Source organism: Rhinoraja longicauda, chromosome 14, assembly GCF_053455715.1.
Source record: "Rhinoraja longicauda isolate Sanriku21f chromosome 14, sRhiLon1.1, whole genome shotgun sequence".
NCBI classification, from domain to species: Eukaryota; Metazoa; Chordata; class Chondrichthyes; order Rajiformes; family Arhynchobatidae; genus Rhinoraja; species Rhinoraja longicauda.
In genome coordinates, this window is record NC_135966.1 from 22,026,784 (window position 1) to 22,051,767 (window position 24,984).

Sequence of the window (24,984 nt, forward strand, 5' to 3'; positions counted from 1 at the left end):
AGATTCACAACTCTGGGTGAAAACATTTTCCCCATCTCAGTCCTAAATGGCCTACCCCTTATTCTTAAACAGTGACCCCTGGTTCATAACACATGGTTAACACTGGGTCTGGGTGGCGCCGTACAAGGTATACAGGATAATACTCGCCTTTGTTAGCCAGGCATAAAATGTAACAATAGGGAGGATATGGTATAAATTTATCAAACAAAGGTCACACCGGAGTTGGAATACTATGTGCAATTCCAGTTGCCACAGTATAGGAAGGAAGTGATGGCACTTGGGAAGGTGCAGAGGAGGTTGACCAAGATGTTGACCTTCTTCCGTCTGGACAAGTGTCTCAACCCAAAATGTCACCCATTCCTTCTCTCCAGAGATGCTGCCTGCCCCGCTGAGTTACTCCAGCAGTTTGTGTCTATCTTGACCAAGATGTTGCCTGGTATATAGTGTTTCAGTTTTGAGTAAAGATTGGATTGACTGGATTTTGGTATCCTTGGAATGAAGGAAGTTAAGGGGGAAACAAACCGAGGTGTACATAATTATGAGGGACCTTGACAAAACGTTCTCCACAGTAAAGGTATCTAAATCTAGAGAGCACATAAGTTCAGGATAAGGGGCAGGAAGTTTACAGGGATTTGAGATAGAGGATGGATGGAATCTGGAATGCACAGCATGAGTTGGTGTTGGATTTCTCACAACATTTAAAAATTGTCCAGATAAAGGCTAGAATCACCAAGGAACCATGTTATAGGAAAGATGTTGTCAAGCAGAAACGGGTACAGAGAAGATTTACGAGGATCTTGCCAGGACTAGAGGGTCTGAGCCATAGGAAGAGGCTGGGACTCTATTCCTTGGGGCGCAGGAAGTAGAGGGGTAATTTTATTGAGGTATATAAAATCATGAGAGGAATAGATCGTGTAGATGCACAAAGTCTCATGCCCAGAGTAGGTGTATCGAGGACCAGAGGGCATAGGTGAAGGGGAAAAGATTTAATAGGAATCTGAGGGGCACTTTTTTACACAAAGGGTGGTGGGTGTAAGCAACAAGCTGCCAGAGGAGGTAGTTGAGGCAGGGACTATCACAACATTTAAGAAACAATTAGACAGGCATATTGATAAGAAAGGTTTGGAGTGATATGGACCAAAGGAGGGCAGGTGGGACCAGTGTAGCTGGGACATGTTGGCTGTTGTGGGCAAGTTGGGCCGAAAGGCCTGTTTTCACGCTATATATCACTCGATGACCAAGGTAAATTGTCATTTACATGAATGAACATGATGGGTCAAGGGGCTTATTTTTGTGCTGTTTAAATTTGTGTCGCTGTAACAATGCAAACAGAAGTAGCTTCATTATGCAAAATGTACCAATGGCAGGAGGTCACCAGAGTGATTTATTTAAGGGCCCCGAGTCCTTTATGAAAGGCTTTGCAATGCAACCAAATGCCTCTTTTAGATTTAGTCATAGAGTCAAACAACATAGAAACAGGCTGTTTGGCCTAATTCATCCATGCCATCCAAGATTCCCATCTAAGCTGGTCCATTGGAATGCCAAGTTCACCCTCTCAAAAATAGGTTCCTTTCTTTGCTGGTAGAGCCCTCTAGAGTTCTGCAATGCAGCAGCAAGCAGACAATATAGCAACTATCAACAGAGTCAGCCTGCAAGGTTCATGGGACATGGTTTCTGAGTGTATGAGGGGTACTTTGACCACTTTTTTGTCAAAAAAAGGCACTTGCAATTGCTTGTCACTTTTAGTTATCGTAAGCCATATATAAACCTCAAATAGCTAACGAACATAGGTGCCTGGAGATTGGGTGACTGTTTTGCAGAACACACCCCTTTGAGCCCAAAAGAGTGATATTGAGCATCCAGTTATCTGTCATTTTAATTCACTCCACTATTTTTTACTCTGATCTCTTTATTTTTGGGCTCATACGTCATTCCAGCAGAACCCAAAACAAATGCAAGGAACAATACCTCATCTTATGTCAAAGCACCTTGTTTTGTTTAGGATTTGATATTGAATTCAACAGTTACAGACAACCAACCTCTTCTATTTGTGTCGGATCTGACCAGTTCTGATATCAGATCATCCAGCGACTTATTCACTTTTCCCCCAGATCCCGCCTGCTACATTGGATATTTCCTGCATTCTCATGAGGTCACAAGTGATAGGAGCTGATGGGTGATCTACCTCTCCCTCCCAGCCCCATTCTCCTGCTTTCTCCCCGTAACACCTGACACCCCGACTAATCAACCCGCACTAGCACTCGTTTGTTTTACATCTCCTTTGAATGTTTCCTTTCTTCATTTTATCTGTCGAACTATCAGCACCAAAAGTATTTATGCCTCTGGGATTATTTTGATATCCACCTTATCGCAAGCACTCCTGTCCACCCCTCCTTCTCTCTGTAACTTAAAACAAACTCGCTGACCTTTCAGGTTGATCTTCTCTTGCATGCTGATGAGAAGGCCACTTGCCTGAAACATTGCCAATTTCTCCCTCCGCCGTTGTTAGCTGATTATTTGAGTGTTTCGAGCATTTACTTATTCTACGCCTGCCCGTTGGGATCAACAATTTTACATTAGAAGATGTCAAAATATGCCTGTAAATAATTTTCCTTCTTCTTAAATAAATGCAGTCGATTTAAGTGGGCTGTTTTAAAAGAATATGGTCTGACTTTTTTAATTTTACTCCAACCGCTGCATTCAAACATTACACTGCATTTAGAAACAGACACGTGAATGTCTTATTGTCTCTGAAAGCACAGCAAACGCAGTTGCAAATAAAGCAATTGTTTAAGTTCAGCAGAGCAAGTGCACATACGTAAACCGGAGGCAAATAATTCAAACATTTCTGTAATCAGAAGGCACCAAGGCATCTAAATGAGGGACCAAGGCACACAAGGGGGAACGGTTTGCACCTGAACTAAAGGGCTACCAATATCCTTGCAGGGAGGTTTACTAGTGCTACTCAGGAGGGTTTAAGTTATAGTGACAGTGTAGTGGGAACCAGAGTAGAGGTTTCGACAGGAAGAGGATAAGGAATGTGTTGAAGCTGATGGGTGGAAGGGTGTTTATTTCAACACGAGAAGTATTCTGCGTCATGCAGATTAACTCAGAGCCTGGATCAGTTCTTGTGACTATAATGTTGGGGCCATTACGGAGACATGGCTGCAAGAGGGACAAGACTGGAAGCTTAACATTCTAGGTTTTTAATGTTTCAGATGTGCTAGAGGGGGAGGTAAAAGGGATGATGGAGCTGCTCGACCAATCATGGAGGATGTCGTGGCGGCACTCAGAGAAGGCATAAAGGAGGGTTTGTCGGCTGAAGCGAGATGGGTAGAGGTCAGAAATAAGAAAGGTGCAGTCACTCTAAAGGGCACGTTTTTTCACACAGAGGGTGGTGGGTGCCTGAAACAGGCTGCCCGTGGTGGTGGTGGAGGAGGCAGATGTGATCGTGATGTTTAGGAGGCTTTTATATAGGCACATGAATGTACAGGAAACGGAGGGATTTGGATCCTGTGTAGGCAGATGAGATTAGTTTAGCTTGCCATCATGTTCAGTACGGCCACCGTGGGCCAAAAGGTCCGTTCCACTGCTTTACTTTTAATGTTCTATGTAAATACAATTTAAGATTTAATTTCACTGTTCTATTTCTTGAAGGGCATTCATAACAGATTCATTTTGTATATCTATCATAGCAATTTAGAGGTGGAGTTATACAGCACAGAAACAGTCTTTTTTCCTCACAAGGTATACATAAAATACTGGAGTAACAGCGGGACAGGCAGCATCTCTGAAGAGAAGGAATCGGTGACGTTTCGGATCGTGACCCTTCCTCGAACTCTTTGGGATTAACAATTGTACATTAGAGGGGTCTGAGGAAGGGTCTCGACCCGAAACGTCATTCAGTCCTTCTCTCCAGAGATGCTGCCTGTCCCACTGAGTTACTCCAGCATTTTGTATCTACCTTCGATTTAAACCAGCATCTGCTGTTCTTTCATACACATTTTCTCCCCTCTGTAGCCATGCTGGTGATCATGTACAAATCAATACTATCCCCATTTCCCAGTTATCAACCGGTAGCTTTCTAAGCCATTGCATTTCTACTCTTCACCCAAATGCTTCTGAAATATTGCAGACTTTCTTGTTCCTCCTCACTCAAATATTTCAGTCTCTCCTGCATCCTCTCTCAACCTCACAGACCACATCCTCTGGAAGGGACATAAATAAAACTCCATTTATAACGAGGCATTCAAATTATCTGCATTTACTAAGTGGAAGGAAAATGAGTCAGTCCAAAAGTGCAGACACTAGATTAGAAAGTGCTGGAAACACACAGCAGGGCAATTGACATTAATGTCAATATTACAAGTCAATGATTTTTACCCAGAGCTCTTAAAAAGCTCATCAATCTGAAATGTCAGTGGGTGTGCTTCAAGTAATGGTTGGGGGAACGGGCAAAGAGGGGATGGCCATGAAGGGCTGGAGATTAAGTTTGACCACGCACCATGAATACTTTTGATGCTGGAAGAGAGTGAAAGAGAGAAAGAGGGAGAGGGAGAGGGAGAGGGAGAGGGAGAGGGAGAGGGAGAGGGAGAGGGAGAGGGAGAGAATAAAGAAAAGCAGGAATTCCTGGGATTCTGGCTCCAAATTGTAGTGACTTGCCTGGCTACATGGTCTTGAGTAAGACCTGAAGAAACTCTGACTACAGATAACAAGAACTGAAGAGAAAGTTGTAGAGCTGATTACCTATATAAAGCTGGAATCTCATTTGAGTGTCAGTAATTATAGGGTAGTTTTGTGAGGTAGAGGATGGGGGGAGGTGGGGAGGGGGGAGGGGGGGAAGGGGAGGGGGGGAGGGGGGGAGGGGGGGGAGAGGAGTGGGGGGGGAGGGGGAGAGTTTCCGTTATTGCCAAATGTCTGGCATAACCGAGTAAGGGATTATCATTGTATAGGTAGTAGAAATAAACAACTGCAGTTGCTAGTTATTATACCAAAGGACACAAAGTGCTGGAGTAACCTAGACGATCAGCAGCATCTCTGAAGAACAAGGATAGGTGATGTTTCGGGTCGAGACCCTTCACAACTTGGTTGAGACTCAGTCCACAACTGGGTCTGGAATCCAAGTGAGTTGATGGTGGCTGGGAGAGAGGCAAGGATCGGCACAGTCAATAGTTATGGCCCACGGGCGGCTGGTGTGCAGGCAATGGGTCGTTGATCGGCAGTGGCGGTGGCACCAGTGGACATGGGTTGGAAGAGGGCGAGGAGGCTGTGTGAGTCAGCAGTAGCTGCGGAAGGTCTGGACGGGGTGGCGTTGTGAGGCGGGGCAGCATGGGCAGCTATCGGTAGGTCAGTCCGTGATAACTGAAATTGGTTATAAAGAAATTGGTTAGAATAAGGGTTTACTGTATATAACAAACAGTAAGATGTCACAACATCAATCTGTGGTACACCACTGGGCTTACACTGCCATTCACAATAACAACTCTCCAACATCACCCTTCCCTAGTGCTAAGCTAATTTTGGATCCAATTTGCCAACTTGCCTTGAATCCCTGGGTTCAATCCTTTCAGATTAGTATTATAGATAGGAATTTGTCAAGGGCCTTAGTTAAGTCCAACATTGACTACATCAACTTCATTGCCTTCATCAATATGTATTATTACCTTTTCTGGTATTGAAAAGGCTGTACTGCTTAAGTTAGCCATGTGGAAGGACTCTGCCGATCCCCCTCTTCCCCTCTCCCCATCCCACATTGTTGCCGTGTGTGCTCCTTCACTGCAAACACTTCCCAGTAGCTTTTCTCTTATCTGACTGTTCCTCAACATTCATGTAGGTCGGGGATTACATCTGAGAGTTCTCCTTCCTTTAATGGCTGAAAGAAAGTAATTGTTAATTGCAGGTAAAAGTCCGTTTAAAAAGAGTGCCAAAGAGTGCAAGCAATCAGTGAAGCGCATACCTCCAAGCTCGTCAGAGGAAGGCAGGATAGGAGTGAGCACGTGGATTGGCTGATCAATTAAATTAGAAGTTTGGTAAATTTGCCAATTAGTCAATTTAGTGACTGATATAAACATGACCTCAGGGCCAAGTTAGGAAAAGGGAACGTACAACGAGATCTGGGTGTCCTAGTGCATCAGTCACTGAAAGGAAGCATGCAGGTACAGCAGGCAGTGAAGAAAGCAAATGGAATGTGGGCTTTCATAACAAGAGAAATTGACTATAGGATCAAAGAGGTCCTTCTACACTTGTACAGGGACCTAGTGAGACTGCACCTGGAGTACTGTGTGCAGTTTTGGTCTCCAAATTTGAGGAAGGATATTCTTCCTATTGAGGGCGTAAAGCAGAGGTTTACCAGGTTAATTCCCGGAATGGAGGGACTGTCATATGTTGAAAGACTGGAGCGATTAGGCTTGTATACACTGGAATTTAGAAGGATGAGAGGGATCTTATCAAAACATAAGATTATTAAGTGGTTGAACATATTAGAGGCAGGAAACATGTTCCCAATGTTGAGGAAGTCCAGAACCAAGGGCCACAGTTTAAGAATAAGGGGTAGGCCATTTAGAACGGAGATGAGGTAAAACTTTTTCAGTCAGAGAGTTGTAAATCTGTGGAATTCTCTGCCTCAGAAGGCAGTGGAGGCCAATTCTCTGAATGCCTTCAAGAGAGAGTTTGATAGAGCTCAAGGATAGCGGAGTCAGGGGGTATGGGAAGAAGGCAGGAATGGGGTACTGATTGAGAATGATCAGCCATGATCACATTGAATGGTGGTGCTGGCTCAAAGTGCCTAATGGCCTACTCCTGCACCTATTGTCTAATGTCTGCACTTTTACTATCTCCTCCTTGGATGGTTCCCACTGTTCAAGATATATCTTCCCAGACTTCTAACTTGTAATCACTTCTAATCTGATAAACTTGGAACTAGTCATACCTCAGAGGAGGTACACAGACATACACAAAGTGCGGGAGTAGCTCAGCAGATAAGGTAGCATCTCTGGAGAACATGGATAGTTGACGTTCTCACCTCAGAAGATGTCCCCAGCTCAATGGGATATCTTCCGTTTTGTTTACTCAATACTTAACTTTGAGGCATGATAACCATGATCCCTCTTTGGAGTGAGTCTACTTTGTTGAGAGATGTGTACGACCGCAGAAGAGATAAGTCTTTAGCTGCAGTAAAAGTTGGTTTGTCTGTGAATGAACACCACCATCTGATTTAGAACAGTATAGTTGAAAAGCTTGCTGGAGACAACATTTGAGCATGACACTGGTATTTAACATATCTGAGGATTAGTGCTATACTATATGAATTTTTTTCAATCAAAGTCCATACCTTATTGATCAGAGGCATTAATTCACTCAGAAACACATGCAGAGTTGGTTACCGCTGTGCTAATGTAATTTTTGGCTGTGAATTGCAGTTTTTTCTGGTGTTGCACAGATACATTTTTAGGTCATTATCTCCTCCAATCATTTACTCCATGTAGTTCTATTGAATCAATCAGCTTCATACTCAATCACTGATAAACCTGCAAATCATTTAGCTTCCCTTTTAAAGTTCAGGTTGGGGCCATTTGGAGTCTTGTTTTCTGTGCGTGATTAATACAAAATGTTAGCGAGATTATTATCATAGCACAATTTGCATTGCTGTAGATTTACAAGGATAGACGCCAACAGCTACTTAACCTGCAAATTTTCTGGAGTACATCTGAACAGTGTACCCAGTTATTTGCAAGTTGTACAACTTGTGCTAAAGCCATATGCTTGTGTTTCATGTTCTTACAACTGGAAGGAAATTAATATTTGTAGCACCAAAGGCCATACAACAGAAAGTAATTTGGTTCATAATGTACAATTACAAAGGTCTAATTGACGTGGAGGCCACATGCATTAAATTCTTGCAAAATAAGCATGGGCAAAGTACGTGAAATTTAATGTGCCCCTAATTCTTGCAACATATGCAGTTTCAAGTTCCATTTTCAGAGTTACTGATTCACACTAGATATGCCACTATTCAGAAAAGACACGATAATTAGTTAACAACTTAAAAAATTATAGTCAGGTGAGAATTTGTAACTGTAAAGAATGAAAGAATTACTATGGCGCTAATAATCAATAATGCAATTTAAAGAATAAAGATGGAAGAAGGAACTGCAGATGCTGGTTTAAATCAAAGATAGACACAAAATGCTGGAGCAACTCAGCGGAAGCATCTTTGGAGAGAAGGAATGGGTGATGTATTGGGTCGAGACCCTTCTTCAAAGGATAAAGGTGTGAGATTTCAAGATCAGCTGCTTTGTAACAAAGTAATTGTGAATAGATACCCATTTAAACAGGGTAAGGTGCACTGAGCCACATAATCACATCAAACAAAACAAACCACTTTTGCGGACTTGGGTGAGTTTGTGCAGCAGTGAACAAAAATCGCAAAGACAAATGTTAACTGTCACCACTCCGCCTGGAATAAACAAACATGTTTCTAGTTCTGACAAGAGATTAGTTTGCCATGTTAAACCCAATATCAGTTACAATGCAGAGAGGAGCACATCGTATAGGGATTACTTTGTGCTATGGCATTTCAGCACTTACTACCACTGAAGTAACTAATAATTTAACAGTGGATAACTTCTGGTTGACAGGTTCACAAGATTCTATTGGATCAAATGTCCTGGTCCAGTGGTCTGCAGCGGTAGAGTTTCTGCCTTACAGTGCCAGAAACCAAGGTTCGATCCTGTCCACGGGTATTTTCTGTACGGAGTTTATACGTTCTCTCCGTGACCTGCGTAGGTTTTCTTCAGGAGCTCCGGTTTCCTCCCACACTCCAAAGTCGTAGAGGTTTGTAGGTTAATTGGCTTGGTAAAATTGTAAACCATCCCTAGTTTGTGAAGGATAGTGTTTGTGTGTGGGGATTGCTGGTTGGTGTGGACTCGGTGGGCCCAAGGGCCTGTTTCCGCGCTGTGTCTCTTAAACTAAAAAACGAACAAACATGGCAGGTATAAAGCAGCAAATATGAAGTCTCTGACTGATAACAGCTCAAAAATCCAGCATGGTCTGAGGAGAATGGACAGTGGAAGAATAAAATTGAAAAGGATATTAGGAAGACAAAAAGGGTGGATTAAGAAGTATCACCATAAAGATAAAGGGATAGAAGACAATTGAGGAAAAAATAGTCTCAGATACCAAAATGTACATAGTTTGTAAAGGTGAAATCTGTGTAACGTTAGAATGAATACCTTGCATTTCCCTTCATGAGCATGATATTGGAACTGACAGTCGGAAGAAAGGTGTACAGTGTGAAAAAGGTAAGCATAGCTGGAAAAGAAATGGTAAAGAGTCTCACGGGTTTGCAAGTGGATACATTTCAAGGATCAAATATCATGTAGCAGACTCTTTAAAAGAATCTTGGGAGGAAATAGCACAGAATTTGACTATTTTCTTCTAATCCTCTGGGCTCCATGTCAATGCAGAAAGACAAAGGGTTTTGCCGTGTGATACTGCCCTTTAAAACTTGAAAAGTTGGTGGACCAAATTTTGGCAGCCAGCCAAGTCCTGCATTTGTGGGGTTACTGCTGGGGACAATTCTGAGGGACAGAATAAATCAGTGTTGGAGAAGCAATAATGAAAATCAAGATGGGTTTGCACAGGGAAGTTTATATATGACTAACTGAAATTAATTTTTTGAAGACCTGATAAGGAATGCCAATGGGGAAAGGCACTTTGATGCAGTATTCTTTTAGTGTAGCACAGCACTTAACCAAGTCTCACATACAAATTTATACAAACTCCAATAATCTAGCACCCTTGGGACTTTGGTGGAACTGGATTGGCAGATTTTCTGGACTAATAGAAGTTATACTGTACCTACAGTGCCTGAGATGCACCTGAGATGTTAGTAGTATAATACATTTTGGAGTGAACCAAAACTTAACGCATCCAGGGGGAAACAAAAGCTAGAGAGAAGGACTGGAAGTGAGTATGGTAGCATCGGTGAAGAATGTGCCCTTCCAGATATTGATCGTCAACTCAAGGAATTAGCAGTTCATGTGGAACTCCTTAAGTGCACAAATGAGGAGAGCTGCAGAAGTAAAGTGCAGTCCATTCAGGTGCTGACGCAAAAAAAATATGGCTTCGATAATTTGTCTGGAAACTTTGCAAAGATGACAACCCCTCCCCATCTTTGTGCCAATGTTAAATTTGAAGCAGCTATGTCATAGCAACTCATGTACAATCAGATATGTATTCAGCAAATGCTGCCATACTTTTCTGCTGTGAGATTGATGAAACAATAAGGCAGCATTACAATAAGACCAGAGAGTTTTATTGTTTTAAATTTAACTGACGCAAAGATTGGGTAGATGATTTCCATGTGGGCTATTAAAGTTGGAACTTGGAACCAGTTAAGACTTATAATGCATGGCTGATAGCCAACTGCGAATTTAACACTCAATCTCTACATGAATATTCCACCCCTTTATCATATTACATAAGACTAAATAGTTTCTTTGTGCCGATGCATGGCATAACTACCTGATTGAATAAATTAGCATGAAATGCAAACACACTTTCTTGAATAAATACAGATTCTCTCAACAGCAGACCACATAGACATGTACTTTCTTCTCAACACAAAGGGTTCAATCTGATAATAAACTAATCCAGTTTCACATTGTGCTCCCATTAAGTTCACCTGAATAAAAACACACCATTTATTATGGCACCATGGTAATCTCTGAGTTTAGTATTTTCCTATTTAGTTGCCTGTCCTCCCCCAGTATTCTCCACTAAATCTCAAAGTATTTAGGGTTTTTTAAAGGCAGCACTATCAATTTCCAAGCCACGCAGTGTTTTATTCCCAATTTTGTAAGGTTAACATTATGGAATTACCACTGCATAAAGAAAAAAAGCTGATGATTGCAGGTCAGTGTAACCTTGGTTTGGGTGCAGCAACTAAGCACAGGTCCCATTTACATTCTTTATTATAATGAAAGTTCACAAGCTGCTAAATAACACAGCAAAAGGTTTATAAATGGGTTAAAACGTTGGGAGGTCATGTTGTAGGAGGATGAGTGATGATCTTATAGAGGTGTATAAAATCTTCAGAGGAAAAGATCGGGTAGATGCACAGAATCTCTTACCCAGAGAAGGGGAAACGAGGACCAGAGGACAAAGGTTTAAGGTGAAGGGGAAAAGTTTTAATAGGAATCTGAGGGGTAACTTTTTCACACAAAGGGTCGTGGGTGTACGGAACAAGCTGCCAGCGGAGGTAGTTGAGGCTGGGACTATCCCAATGTTTAAGAAGCAGTTAGACAGCTACATGGACAAGACAAGTTTGGAGGAATATGGACCAGGCACAGGCAGGTGGGACCAGTGTAGCTGGGACATGTTGGCTGGTATGGGCTAGTTGGGCCGAAGGGCCTGTTTCCACGGTATCACTCTATTCTATGACTCTAAATGCTCAGCAACGTTTGCTTAGATTAACAAGCTCTAAAACTATTGTAAAATAATAAACACCAATAAATGCCCAGAAACAGTATGTTATTAGGTCTAACATTTATTTACTATTACAGATGGAAATTAAAGTTAAGCACCAAATCTGAATGTATGTTAATCACATTTGTTCCATCAATTCATGTACAAAGCTATAAATTACGATAATTAGAATATTATTTAATATATGGAGACTGAGATGCTGGAATTGTGAATAAAAGACAAACAGCTGGAGGAACTCAACGAATTGGGCAACATCTGTGGAGGGAAATGGACAAACAATCTTCGGATTCCTCTCGCATCCCTCTTTTTATTACTCAGTATTTCTGTTTACTGATAATAATTTGAAGTATTTCTTTACACATTTGTAATTGTCATGAATTGAGGGATGTTTTTCCCGATCATTTAAAGGTATTAAGGTTGTAAAATTGCCTTTGACTTAAAGAGAATTTCTTCAATTTCATTTGTTAGCTAAACTTTACAAAAGACACAAAATAAAAGTAATTCTGTAACTGGAGGCTTAAAAGCTGATGACTGAATATATATCAAGTAGAAACTTACAATAAATCACGAGCACAGCCCTTCCTACCTTTGAAAGCATCAACATGAATGCATCTGCCTCTAGGATGCACATCTATCATCAATGATCGCCACCATTTGGGACATGTCCTCTTCTCGTTGTTACCTTTGATTGGAAGCCTGAAGTCCTACACCACCAGGTTCAGGAACAGCTAATTTTCCTACAACAAGCAGGAACTGACCTGCATAATCCATATGTGTAGGAAAGAAATGCAGATGCTGGTTTAAATCGAAGGTAGACACAAAATGCTGGAATAACTCAGCGGGTCAGGCCGCATCCCATTCCTTATCTCCAGAGATGCTGCCTGACCCGCTGAGTTACTCCAGCATTTTGTGTCTACCTGCATAATCCTAATCCTACTTCAGCCATTAAACACCATGAACCTCCACTTGCAGTATCAATTTCCAATTGTGTTTTGTACCAATGTCTTGTTTGTTGCATAGTCATTCTCTTTTCACAACCAGGTAGAATTATGTGTAATTTATGTGTCATTTATGTTTTTGTGTGCCATTTGAATCCATGTGCCTGTGATGTCACTGTGTGAACAAGATTACCATTGTACCTGTACCTCACCAGACTTGTCCATAGGGCAATAAACTTGAATAAATTGCACAGCCAATTTTTCCACTGTTCTGTGCTCTGGTAACATTTCATAGGACGACATATGGGATAAAAGGGGAACAGTTACATTCAGAATCACCTCCTGAGTTCAATTATTGCAAAATTTCTTCATGCTTCCAGGAGAGCAACAGGTTTGACATGTTTACAGCTGGAATGGTCCCACTGATGAAGTAGTTGTGATCGATGTAGGCAGGGCCGTTTTTACAGCATTATGGGCCCCCGGGCAAAGCAGTGTACTGGGACCCCTGCCATTACTCTCCCCCACCCCCCTTTCCCTACCAGCCTCCCCCTGTCGTGCCGGCGAAAAGCACTTACCGAAAAGCACTTAGCGATGGACTTAGGGTGCTACATTGTTGCGAAAAGCACTTACAGATCGCTGTGAGAAGCACTTAGGGATGGAAAATGTTGCGAAAAAAGCACTAATTGAACCTACATTTTTAAAGTAGTATTTATTTATTGCAAGTCACTTAACATACACAGATCAGCATGGGGCCCCTATGCTCGTGGGGCCCCGGGCAAGTGCCCATCAGGCCCATGCGTTAAGACGGCCCTGGATGTAGGGTCTTCTATCATTTTAATATGCTCTCAGAACAAATTCAGACAAACCCTATTAAAGATCGGGCCCAAGAAACTTATAAAATATGATGATAGGCCTGGCATTGCAATAGGCCCCTTTGTTTAGTTTAGTTTAGTTTAGTTTAGTTTATTATTGTACCAAAGTACAGTGAAAAGCTTTTGTTTGCCTGCTATCCAGTCAAAGAAAAGACTAGATATGATTACAATCAAGCCGTCCACAGACCTCCATAAATTAGGCTTATTTCTCTGTTTCTGCCTCATCTGCTCCCAATATTAGGCTTTTCACTCTGGGCTATCTGAGATATCCTGGTTTCTCCCCTGCTGTATGGATGGGTCCCTAACCTGTATATCCTCCTCCCCGAGATGGAATAAGCATGGATTTTCCCTGGCCCTTACCTTTCACCGCTCCGCATCTAACATTTCTACCACTTCAAGTCAAGTCAAATTTATTTGTCACATACACATACTCGATGTGCAGTGAAATGAAAGTGGCAATGCCTGCGGGTTGTGCACAAAAAGAATTACAGTTACAGCATATAAATAAAGTTAATAAGTTACTAAACATAGCACAAAAAGTGTCGACAAAAATTTAGTCTCTGGGGTTATAAAAGTTGACAGTCCTGATGGCCTGTGGGAAGAAGCTCCGTCTCATCCTCTCCGTTTTCACAACGTGACAGCGGAGGCGTTTGCCTGATCGTAGCATCTGGAACAGTCCGTTACTGGGGTGGCAGGGGTCCCTCATGATCTTGCTTGCTCTGGATCTGCACCTCCTGATGTATAGGTCCTGCAGGGGGACGAGTGTAGTTCCCATGGTGCGTTCTGCCGAACGCACTACTCTGCAGGGCCATCCTGTCCTGGGCAGAGCTGTTCCCAAACCAGACTGTAATGTTGCCGGACAGGATGCTCTCTACAGCCCCAGAGTAGAAGCAATGAAGGATCCTCAGTGACACTCTGAATTTCCTCAGTTGTCTAAGGTGGTAAAGGCGCTGCTTAGCCTTACCCACCAGTGCGGCAATGTGCGTTGCCCACGTCAGATCCTCTGCGATGCGGACTCCCAAGTATTTGAAACTGCTCACCCTATCCACAATAGACCCATTTATCTCGAGTGGCGTGTACGTCCTTGGATGTTTAGCCCTTCTGAAGTCCACAATCAGCTCCTTTGTTTTAGTGACATTCAAGAGGAGGCTATTGTCCTGACACCAGAGTGCCAGATCAGCCACCTCCTCCTGGTAGGCCTTCTCATCCGGAGATCCGGCCCACCACCACAGTGTCATCAGCAAACTTGATGATGGAGTTTGAGCTGAACCTGGCCCCACAGTCATGTGTGTACAGGGAGTACAGTAGGGGGCTAAGGACGCAGCCCTGGGGGGAATCCTATGTTCAGGGTGAGGGAGCTAGATGTGTGTTCCCCCATCCTGACCACTTGGGGCCTGGCAGTGAGAAAGTCCAGGACCCAGGCACACAGAGGGGTGCTATGTATTCCCATCACCAGTCACATCTTCCCATCCCCACACTCATCCCTTCTCACCGAAACCGCCCTTTCTCCAGGTACTTTACTCTGCAACTGCAGGGTAACAGCTATCCCCACACCTCATTCCTCACCTTCATCCAGGGACCCCATCAGCCCTTGCAGGTGGAACAGAACGTTCACATGCACCTCCTCTCACCCCACCTGCTGCATTTGATGCACCTGCTGTGGCCTCCATTACACCAGCGAGACCCAATGTAGACTGGGACACTGTTTTGCTGAACACTTGCACTCAGTATATGATGGCTTGTAAATGTCCTGGTTATTAACCACTTTATCTCCCCTTCCCATTGCCATACCAATCTTTCTGCCATGGGCCTCCTTAATTGCCAGAATGAGGCCACACGCAAACTAGAGGAACATGCACCTCATATTCTTCTTGGGTAGCTGACGATATGAACATTGAATTCTCCTATTTTAGGTACACACCCCTTTCAGCCACTCTTATCTGTGCAACCCCACCCCAGTTTGCATATATTTTTCTTACTATCCCACCCACCTTCCCTCTACATTACTCTCTCTTACTTTATATTTCATGCCTCCTCTCCTTGTCTAACACCTTTTTGTCTCCTTGTCTCCTTTTGTCCTCGTTTGTCACACTTTTGTCTCCTTTTCACCTGTAGCTTTTGTCCACCCATCTGATGTATCCACATACCATTTGCCAGGCTTTATCCCACTCCCACTACTTTTCCAGCTTTCTCTCCTCTGCTACAATCAGTCTGAAGAAGGGTCCCGAGCCAAAACGCCATCTATCCACGTCCTCCAGAGACGACGCCTGACTCGTTGAGTTACTCCAGCATTTTGTATTCTCTGCTTACAATTGTGTTGATTACAAAGGAGTGCTCAGATTCAGATGGTTATGATGATTACAGGAATTGGTGAGGTAGAAAGAGACAAACCTTCAATGGGGAGAGTCTAGACCATAACATAAACTAAAAATCTCTGCCAAAATCTATTGTATCGATCATTAACCTCAGTTTGAGGCTCTAAATTCTCACAAATTGATACATAATTATGTACTGCTTCAGTAAAAGGTTTAAAGCCATTTACAGTCTCTCTCTTACACAGATTTAGTGTCCTATATTTTATACAATGATTCATTCATAAATTATTTGCAGCAAATATTAAACTGGTTTTTTTTGAAGTACGAAACATAAGACTCGTGTCACTAATTACTTTTTAACTGTACCCACATACTTGCTGCACATTAACTCACATGTTTAGGGATACAATTCATTTTGAAACAAATGACTGTTTCACCAAATGTCAAAGTCAAAGTGCCTGTGAAGACTTCAAAACGCACGCTTTTAATTTCATCCTGGGTACTTTACAAGAGATGACAAGTCTTTGACTGAGAACTTTGTTCCTTTTGTGATGTGTTGCCTGCTGTAGGTTGAAAAGAAATGGAAAAAAAAACTTAATTGGATGAAAAACTTTATCTTAAGTTTAAATAAAGATTTATAAATTTCTCTCATAACTAATGTTGATAAATCAACTTCAGTCAGAAGCACAATAATATATGGTTCTCTGTTTCAAATGTTCAGTTTTTAATTTAACTTTTCAACGTTAATTTAAATTAATGTACAGTTTTTTCACTGGAGGTATTCAACACTGAGACCCTGGAAGTTCAGAGTAATGGCCTCCGTTATTACTTTTTAAGAATTCGTCTCCTGCTCCCAGTACTTCATTTGGAGAGAGCTGCCGCTCCACGATCTATCCCTACCCCCCAGCCACTCACCCACACACCCAACCCTACTTTTCCAAGAACTACCTCCTTCCTTCCCCTCTCAGTCCTTATCATTACTCGTCATCCAGTTGCAAGCTGCTAGTCAGCCTTTTGGATACTGGAATGATGGAAATCCCATTCTCCATGTCCAATGTGAGACATTTCAAAAATTGCTCTAAGTTATACTTACATTTCTGCATTCTAAACATAATTTACACTTACAGCAGATTCTTCACCCCAAATGGTCTGTCATTATCCATGACCTACCTTTTTCCTTCACTTTCTAACTTGTTCGTCACACACCTTTCTCTTTAGTAATTCAAGTCAAGATATCTAACCTTGTTTTGCTGCTTGTTCTTCTTCCTTCCGTGTTTTTTCTTCCTGGATCGCTTTCATTTTTGCGTCGTGTTCGTCAGCCAATGCCTTCCACTCCTTTCTGTTGTTAAGTATGCCTTTGTACATGGGCTCAATTTGAGAGTGAAACCGGGTGAATTCCTAATGTAGCAGAAATGTTGTTAGTTTGACCATGAGTAAAATTCATCAGCATCAGTACTTGAGGGGTGGGACAAATTGGTGGGAAGAGTTAGGCAGCAAATTCCTCCATGGAACATAAGTGATAAACAGCATAGAAGGTTCGTGCAGTACAAATATATGCAAAGCGTAAAGAGAAGCGATGTAGTTTAAAAGGCCGGAAACTGATCGCTGGTGTTTGATTCCCAACTTTCCCACCTCTACCCACACCATATATGTGTGGGTCCCATTTTATAGAAGAAAGGACAACCAGCTGTGATTATTTCATTTCCCACAATTTGTTTCCATCTCTTCTACTTCCAGAACAAAAAGGTTTCCCCCTTCTCACTCTACATAGAAACATAGAAACATAGAAAATAGGTGCAGGAGGAGGCTATTCGGCCCTTCGAGCCTGCACCGCCATTCAATATGATCATGGCTGATCATCCAGCTCAGTAACCTGTACCTGCCTTCTCTCCATACCCCCTGATCCCTTTAGCCACAAGGGCCACATCTAACTCCCTCTTAAATATAGCCAATGAACTGGCCTCAACTACCTTCTGTGGCAGAGAATTCCACAGACTCACCACTCTCTGTGTGAAGAAATGTTTTCTCATCTCGGTCCTAAAAGACTTCCCCCTTATCCTTAAGCTGTGACGCCTGGTTCTGGACTTCCCCAACATCGGGAACAATCTTCCCGCATCTAGCCTCTCCAACCCCTTAAGAATTTTATATGTTTCAATAAGATCCCCCCTTGTCCTTTCTTCTATAAAATGGGACCCACACATATATGGTGTGGGTAGAGATGGGAAAGATGGGAATTTTAATCCAATGCTATTATATCCTTTAATAAGTTAATAAGTTCGCAAGTTGTAGGAGCAGAATTAGGCCACTTGGCTCTACAGATCTACTCTGCCATTCAATCATGGCTGATCTTTCTTTCCCTCTCAACCCCATTCACCTGCCTTCTCCCCATAACCCCTGACACCGATTACTAACCAAGAACCTATCAATCTCCACCTTAAAAATATCTATTGGCTTTGTACATATTGTTCCATCCTGTTTGCTTGCAGCATTCAACAGGGACCCACATGCTCCTTTCCCACTGTACTGCTCTCCAAGCACCATTTAATGCAGACATGGTAATTTATATGTACTCCTTCCAATGAATTATACAGTATTTACTGGTCACAATACAGCCTCCTTCACACTGAGGACACCACCTCTATGCAGAGGTGGGACAGTAATGCAGCATTAGAGCAGTTGCCTCACAGCTCCAGCAACCCGGGTCTGATCTCTTATGCAGGGGTTTGCATGATCTCCCTGTGATTGCTGGATTTTTTCCTGCTACTCCATTGCCTTGCCACATCCCAAAGATGAGTTGCGTGGCAGGTTCATTGGCTAACATTAATTGCCCCTAGTGCAGATGGAGATTGCAGAAACAATGAAAAATAAATGAGCATATGAAAAAGAATAGGCGAAAGGAAAATAATTGAGGGTGATTGATGAAAATGTTCTGAGAGCCAACATTGACACAATAGGCCAAATGGCCTTCTTCTATGTCACAAAGCAATATGAAATAAGATGGAACTAATATAAAAATCAAACACAGGTTGAGTGACTGTCTACCTAAACACATCCGTTCAGTTGCTGGTCAATTTAATTTTCAAACCTACTCCCACTCCTTACGTTCCATGACATCCTCCTACACTGTTCCAACAAAGTCAAACACAAACTCAAGAAAGAATTTCTCACGTTCCCACTGTGTACATTATATCCTTCTCAAATAAACATGGTGTCCAATAATTTGGGAAAATCGTGTGTTCCACTCATTCGCATTTCAAACAATCATGATTTTTTTTTCCTTTTATGATTTTCTTACCTTCTGGAAATGTCACATTATTTGGCTTCTATTATTTGTCTCCTCCAGACCTGGCATTATTATTCATTAAATGTCTACCACTCTTTCTCAGCGATCCATTATCCCTTTTATTATTTAATCTCTTCCCACCCCCTGTTCATTATATTCAAAGTATACAATATCTGAAGGGACGGGAATGAGAATTATTAGAATGGTAACTGAACTGAAAGATGGCATTAGTCAGCTAAATGATTTTCACCAGGAAAGAAAGAAAACATGACTTGATTAAGGTTGTTAAGAATAGTTAAAGTTTGGACCCTCTTCGTTCTGCCCGAAACTTGTTGATCTCCCAGCAGAGCGAAATGTCCATCTAGGAATGTTGTCATGTGGCCCATTCCAGACTGCAGGAGTGCTGAGGGACTCGCTGATGCTGAGTGTGCGCCCTGATGTAGGGCGGCACGGTGGGGCAGCGGTAGAGTTGCTGCCATACAGCGCTTACAGCGCCGGAGACCCTGGTTCGATATCGACTACGGGTGCTGTCTGTACAGAGTTTGTACATTCTCCCCGTGAGTTTTCTCCGAGATCTTCAGTTTTCTCCCACACTCCAAAGATGTACAGGTTTGTACGTTAATTGGCTTGGTGTAAGTGTACATTGTTCCTAGTGTGTGTAGGATGCTGTTAATGTGCGGGGATCGCTGGTCGGCGCGGACCCGGTGGGCCGAAGGGCCTGTTTCTGAGCTGTATCTCTAAACTAAACTAAACTAAACCAAGGCACTGTGGGGGAGGACCACAGTCTTGAGCCCTATCTGTGGCAGGACGTTTGGGGGCAAGGACTGGTGGACAACCCCCTCAAAACAGGGGAAGGAATCTCCACCAAGGGGGGACACATGAGTGGCAAGGGTGCTTGGCGTAAGGACACTACAGAATAAGACACAATGTACAAACTATGTGTATGTCAGAAGAGTCTCTGCACTGTTGTATGTATTTTTTTAAATTCTGAATAAAGTTTATTTTGGGAAATAAAACGTAAGGTTTTGATGCGCGAGGCAAAGAAGATGTTTCTATTTGTTGGAGAGGCCGACATTAAATAACATAAATTAAAGATAGAAACTAATCCATGCAATCTGGATTTTATGAGAAACGTGTTATCCGACAACAGTTATAGAGTGGCATTTGGCAATAGAAGATGTGGTTGTGGTGAAGTCAAAATAAATACAGCAAATGCTGGGGACAAATGTTCCTCAATTGCTCTCTGATGATGGGCTCGATATAAAGGTAATTTAAATATTGTTAATTACTTTTCTATAATAATAATCATCTTGTGTTTTATGTTTTAGGGTTAGAGTTTGGTTTAGGGTTAGGTTTAGGATTAAACACAGCAAAGTCTCAGATGGTAGATTACCCAGCCTGAGAGCTGTCAGTTTTCAAGGTGAAAATTGGGGCTGCCCCCTTAAACTCCAGGGCTAAACTTCCCTGAATGGTAGGCTTTGTTTTAGTCTATTTTCAGGAGTAGCCAAGTTATGGGCTTATGGGCTGATCTTGGTGGAATATCATCCCCAGAATTACAGTTTTAACTGATTTTATATGACCTGTTTGAATGCCATATTTACAGGAAAAGAATGACCAGATTTCAGTTTAGTTTAGTTTAGTGATACAGCGTGGAAACAGGCCCTTCAGCCCACCGAGTCTACACTGACCAGCGATCACCCATACACTAGTTCTATCCCACATGCTAAGGACGATTTACACAGGTTTAAATAACCCGACAACTCTGCACATCTTTGGAGTGTGGGAGGAAACCGGAGCACCCAGAAAAAAACCATACGGTCACAAGGAGAACGTACAAACTCTGTACAGACGGCATCCATAGTCAGGATAGAAGCCGAGTCTCTGGTGCTGTAAGGCAGCAACCCTACATTGGTGCTATAGTGCTTCCCCCATTTGGTGGGTTTATTAGCCAAACTAGTCGTTTTCTTCTAATATCACTTATTAATTATTATTTCAAAATGATAAAAATCCAGATGTCAATGGATTCTGTGTAATTATGGTGTGCTATAAGTTCTTACTGACTACAATTATTTAAAGTCCAATGTTGTGAATTATCACACCATCAATTGAGACATACATGCAGCCAGGATAATCTGAATAACCATTAGGGGTATAATTACAAATATATAATATGTTTTAGTCTGTGCGAGAACTTATCTGCCGTGTACTGAATTGTAAGTCTGAAGAAGGGTTTCGACTCGAAACGTCATCCATTCCTTCGCTCCAGAGATGCTGCCTGTCCCGCTGAGTTACTCCAGTTTTTTGTGTCTATCTTCTGTAAGTTAAACCTACAATTTACTGAAGATTTTCTAATTCATATGAGCCAAAATAGGTCGACGAGGTTTAACACAGTAAGCAAACTTTATTGTGCGTTGTGTCATAACTAACTGATTCTTGGGAGGGGAAATATTCCAATTAAGGTATGCTACCAAGAACAACTGTGTCAAGTGTTACCTGCCTTCCAATGTATTACAGAAGAAGTACTCATATTTCCTTGGAACATAAAGAGAGGCCATTTAGTCAATTAGGTCAAAAAAGGTCCCTAGGCTCTCACAAGACTCCCATTCTCCCATTTATTTTCCTGTAGTCTAGCATCTCTCTGATGCCAATAAAAATCTCCTCTGATCCTCTTAGCACCCGCCTATATCAGGGGCAATTTACAGTGGCTAATTATCCTACTGATCAGCCAGTCTTTGGGATGTGGAAGGTAACCAGAGTATCTGTAGGAAACCCACAAGATTACAGGGGGAACATGCATCTTCCACATAGGCAGCACCAGGGGTCAGGATTGAACCCGGGTTGCTGGAGCTACAGGGCAGCACTACTATTCCCTGTGGCATGAGGCAGGGCAAAACACTTTAAAGTTTACAGAATTTGCAACTTTAGTGCTCGGATTAAATAATTCCAACATTTAATCCAAATAAAGTTTAAAATGATCATCCATAACTAATCACTGCAATAAAATACAGCTAGAGATTAATTTTAGACATAAGCTTGTAAAGTTCAATCCTGATTTACATCTGTGTCCACTCAGAAAAAGTAGCAGATAAGTGAAATTGATCAAAATAGCCTCAAGTAACAAAATGAAAGGCCAGGAAAGACCTCTATGTCAATTAGCTTCATTCTGCGATGAAGAGTTTTATGACAATAAAACATTTGTGACTTTTGACTCTCTCTCTCTCTCTCATGCATGAGGTTGGCTAGCCATTTGAGAGGGGCCACAAATTGAAAACAAAATGCTTGGAGTCCAATTCAGGAAAGCTTATACATTTCTCATCATCAGAAAAAGAGGGAACATTCAACATGTCAGGCAGCTTCTGAGGGAATAATAACAGAATTATTGTTTCAGATCGAAAAACTCTTCATTTGGTATGAAGAATCTTTAACCTGAAATGTTAGCTTTGCTTTTCTTTCCACAGGTGTGGTCTGACTTGCTGAGTGTTTCCAGAATCCTCAAATTTTGTTTCAGATATCTAGTATCTGCAGTTATTTGCATTTTCAATGTCTGTATTTCTTAAAGAAATTAAATACACCACTTGAACCATGGATATCACTATGTATCCTTAACTCTCCTTCCTGCCAGAACTTGTAAACACCTTTACAGTTAATAGGACTGGAAAACACCACTCCAAACTTCTTTCAAGATTATCCTGAAATTCATGCCAAGTTTAACTTCGACTCACAATGAACTGCAGATGCTGGTTTACCCAAAAGGCACAAAGTGCTGGATCAGCAGATGTGGCAGCATCTCTGAAGAACATGGACAGATGACATTGTGGATCAGCACCCTTACTCAGACTTATTGTAGTAGGAGGTAAAAAGCTGAGTGTGTAGGACAAGTCTGGCAAGTGATAGGTGGATACAGGTGGTGGTGGGATTTTGATGGTTGGACAAAGGCCAGCGATGAAAAGACACAAAGAGTGAGATAAAGATATGAGGATAGAAGAGGCATGAAATGTGAAGCCAGAGGAACAAATATAGGTGGAATGTGATGGGGGGGGGGGGAGGGCAAAGAGAGAAATGGGTACACATCCAGTTGGGGCACAAGGATGAGAGCGGGAAGGAAAAGAGGAGGCAACGCTCGACCGACCGAGTTACTCCAGCACTTTGTATCTTTTTTTAACTTCTACTCAACTTTACCATTTTTAGATGTAGATGGTATATATTTAACATTGTATGAACTTTAAACTTAAATTTGTTTTTTTTTGTCATGGAATACCTTTAGGATCTGTTTGATTTGAGGAATATATTACCAAAATTACAATTTTTAAGTGAAATGTGTGTGTGTATATTAAATTCATTATTTTAAAGTATATTTTGAACACAAATGTGTCATAGTAAAACTATCTCTGAATATTGTCACTGTCTCTGATTCCTACCTTGTACACGAATGTGCACACAAAGTCAATGAAACCAACTTGAAGTTTTGGAAGCTCAGCAGCTTTGTTTCTGTCCATCATAGGCTGAAAGAGTCAGAAAAAAATACCAAGGTCATATTTTAAATAATTCTAAGCAAGTATAATTGAAAATGTGTTAATGTTATCATTTTTTTCAAGCTGGTCCTTTGAATTACATTTATTTATACGATTTGTTGAATTGCAACCTTGTAAGTGCTTACAAAAAAATAAACTTGTGAAAATTTCTTTATTTTGGAAAAAAATGTGTTTAAATCATTTGTACTTTAAATTATTGAGTAATTCAAATCAGTACTTACAATGGGTTGTTGTTCTAGAACAGTCCGCTCCAAATCTCCCTGTTCCCAGAATTCAGCTGCCACAGAAAGAGCTACCTTGAGTGGAAGCAAGAAATATTTGATCTATTAGATTATGGTTCATCAGTCCCATTAATTTAAAGTAGGTCCTTCAAAATGTTTGCATAAATTAAGTATAGTTCTACGGTGATCACAATTTACAGTACTAATTACAGTACTAATCAACTCAGCACATTATTCCATAAAAGATATATACATGGTACCTTGCTCTGTACTTCCCATGGTTTTGTGATGGCAGACAAGTCACATGCAGTCATCATCATGGCCCTAAATAGAATGAAGATAATAGTAATAAGAATATTTGGGCAGCATGGTGGCGCAGTGGTAGAGATGCTGCCTTACAGTGCTAGAGACCCTTGTTCAATCCTGACTATGGGTGCTGTCTATACATTCTCCAACATTGGATTTTTAATCCATCGTTTTTGTTAATCCATCAAACATATAGCATCTAACTTGGAATTTCAAAATGGTTCCACAAATAAAAACATGAAACGTGAGCTTACATGATAATCTCCTTCCTTGTTGTTTGCAGTATCATAAAGTCGATCCACTCTTGAGGGTTTTCATATGTTTCAGATAGGTCGACTATCTTTTGAAACATTGTTCGTTTTCTGTCATGAAATAGAAATATTAACAGGGCACACTCATGGATGCCCATTAATAGGGCATACTCAACTACTGAATTTTAAACTAATTGAGTTGCATTTAATTGATTATTATCATAATAATGGCAAAACTACAATCTAATCAGATAATAAGGTATTTTGAAAAATGTACTTGAAATAAAGTGCCAAGTCTGTAGCAATGATCGCAATCTCCATCAGATGGAGTGCATGTTCATATTGTCTTCTGTTGAGATTTTGAAAGATATTCAAATCCTGTTAAAAGTCAAGAGAAAAGAAACACTATTAACCTTTTAAAACTCAAAGCATTGCTTCAAAGTTTTGACATTATTCATCCCTTTGAAATCACCACCAACATGTTTGTTACAACAGGTTGATGAAATGCCATTGCTCTATTCATTTACATGGGGGATTAAACTAGTCACTGCCTGCCATTCTGAAAGGGACCCATTTATCCCCACTCTTTGCTTTCTGTCTGCCAACCAATTTTCTATCCATGTCAGTACCCTACCCACAATACCATGTGGTCTAATGTTGCCCACTAATCTCCTATGTGGGACCTTAATAGAAATTAAGAAAACATTGTATGCGTATGCATAAGTCTGAGGCATGAGTCACACTGGCTATCATAACAACGAGGTCATATATTAATGTAT

At 41.5% G+C, this 24,984-nt stretch overlaps 1 protein-coding gene across 1 annotated transcript in view; it reads right to left on the reverse strand.

Moving 5' to 3' along the window:
* Positions 1-15,814: 15,814 nt before the first annotated feature.
* Positions 15,815-24,984, reverse strand: part of pde6a (phosphodiesterase 6A, cGMP-specific, rod, alpha) — a 32,205-nt gene continuing 23,035 nt past the window's right edge. Inside the window, exons 16-22 of the mRNA XM_078411104.1 lie at positions 24,483-24,583; positions 24,209-24,316; positions 23,909-23,972; positions 23,649-23,723; positions 23,314-23,397; positions 16,854-17,010; positions 15,815-16,175 (exon numbers count right to left, since the gene is read on the reverse strand). Of these exons, the coding sequence (XP_078267230.1) occupies positions 16,117-16,175; positions 16,854-17,010; positions 23,314-23,397; positions 23,649-23,723; positions 23,909-23,972; positions 24,209-24,316; positions 24,483-24,583 (648 nt within the window). The 3' untranslated portion in view covers positions 15,815-16,116. The remainder of the gene's footprint in view (positions 16,176-16,853; positions 17,011-23,313; positions 23,398-23,648; positions 23,724-23,908; positions 23,973-24,208; positions 24,317-24,482; positions 24,584-24,984) is intronic.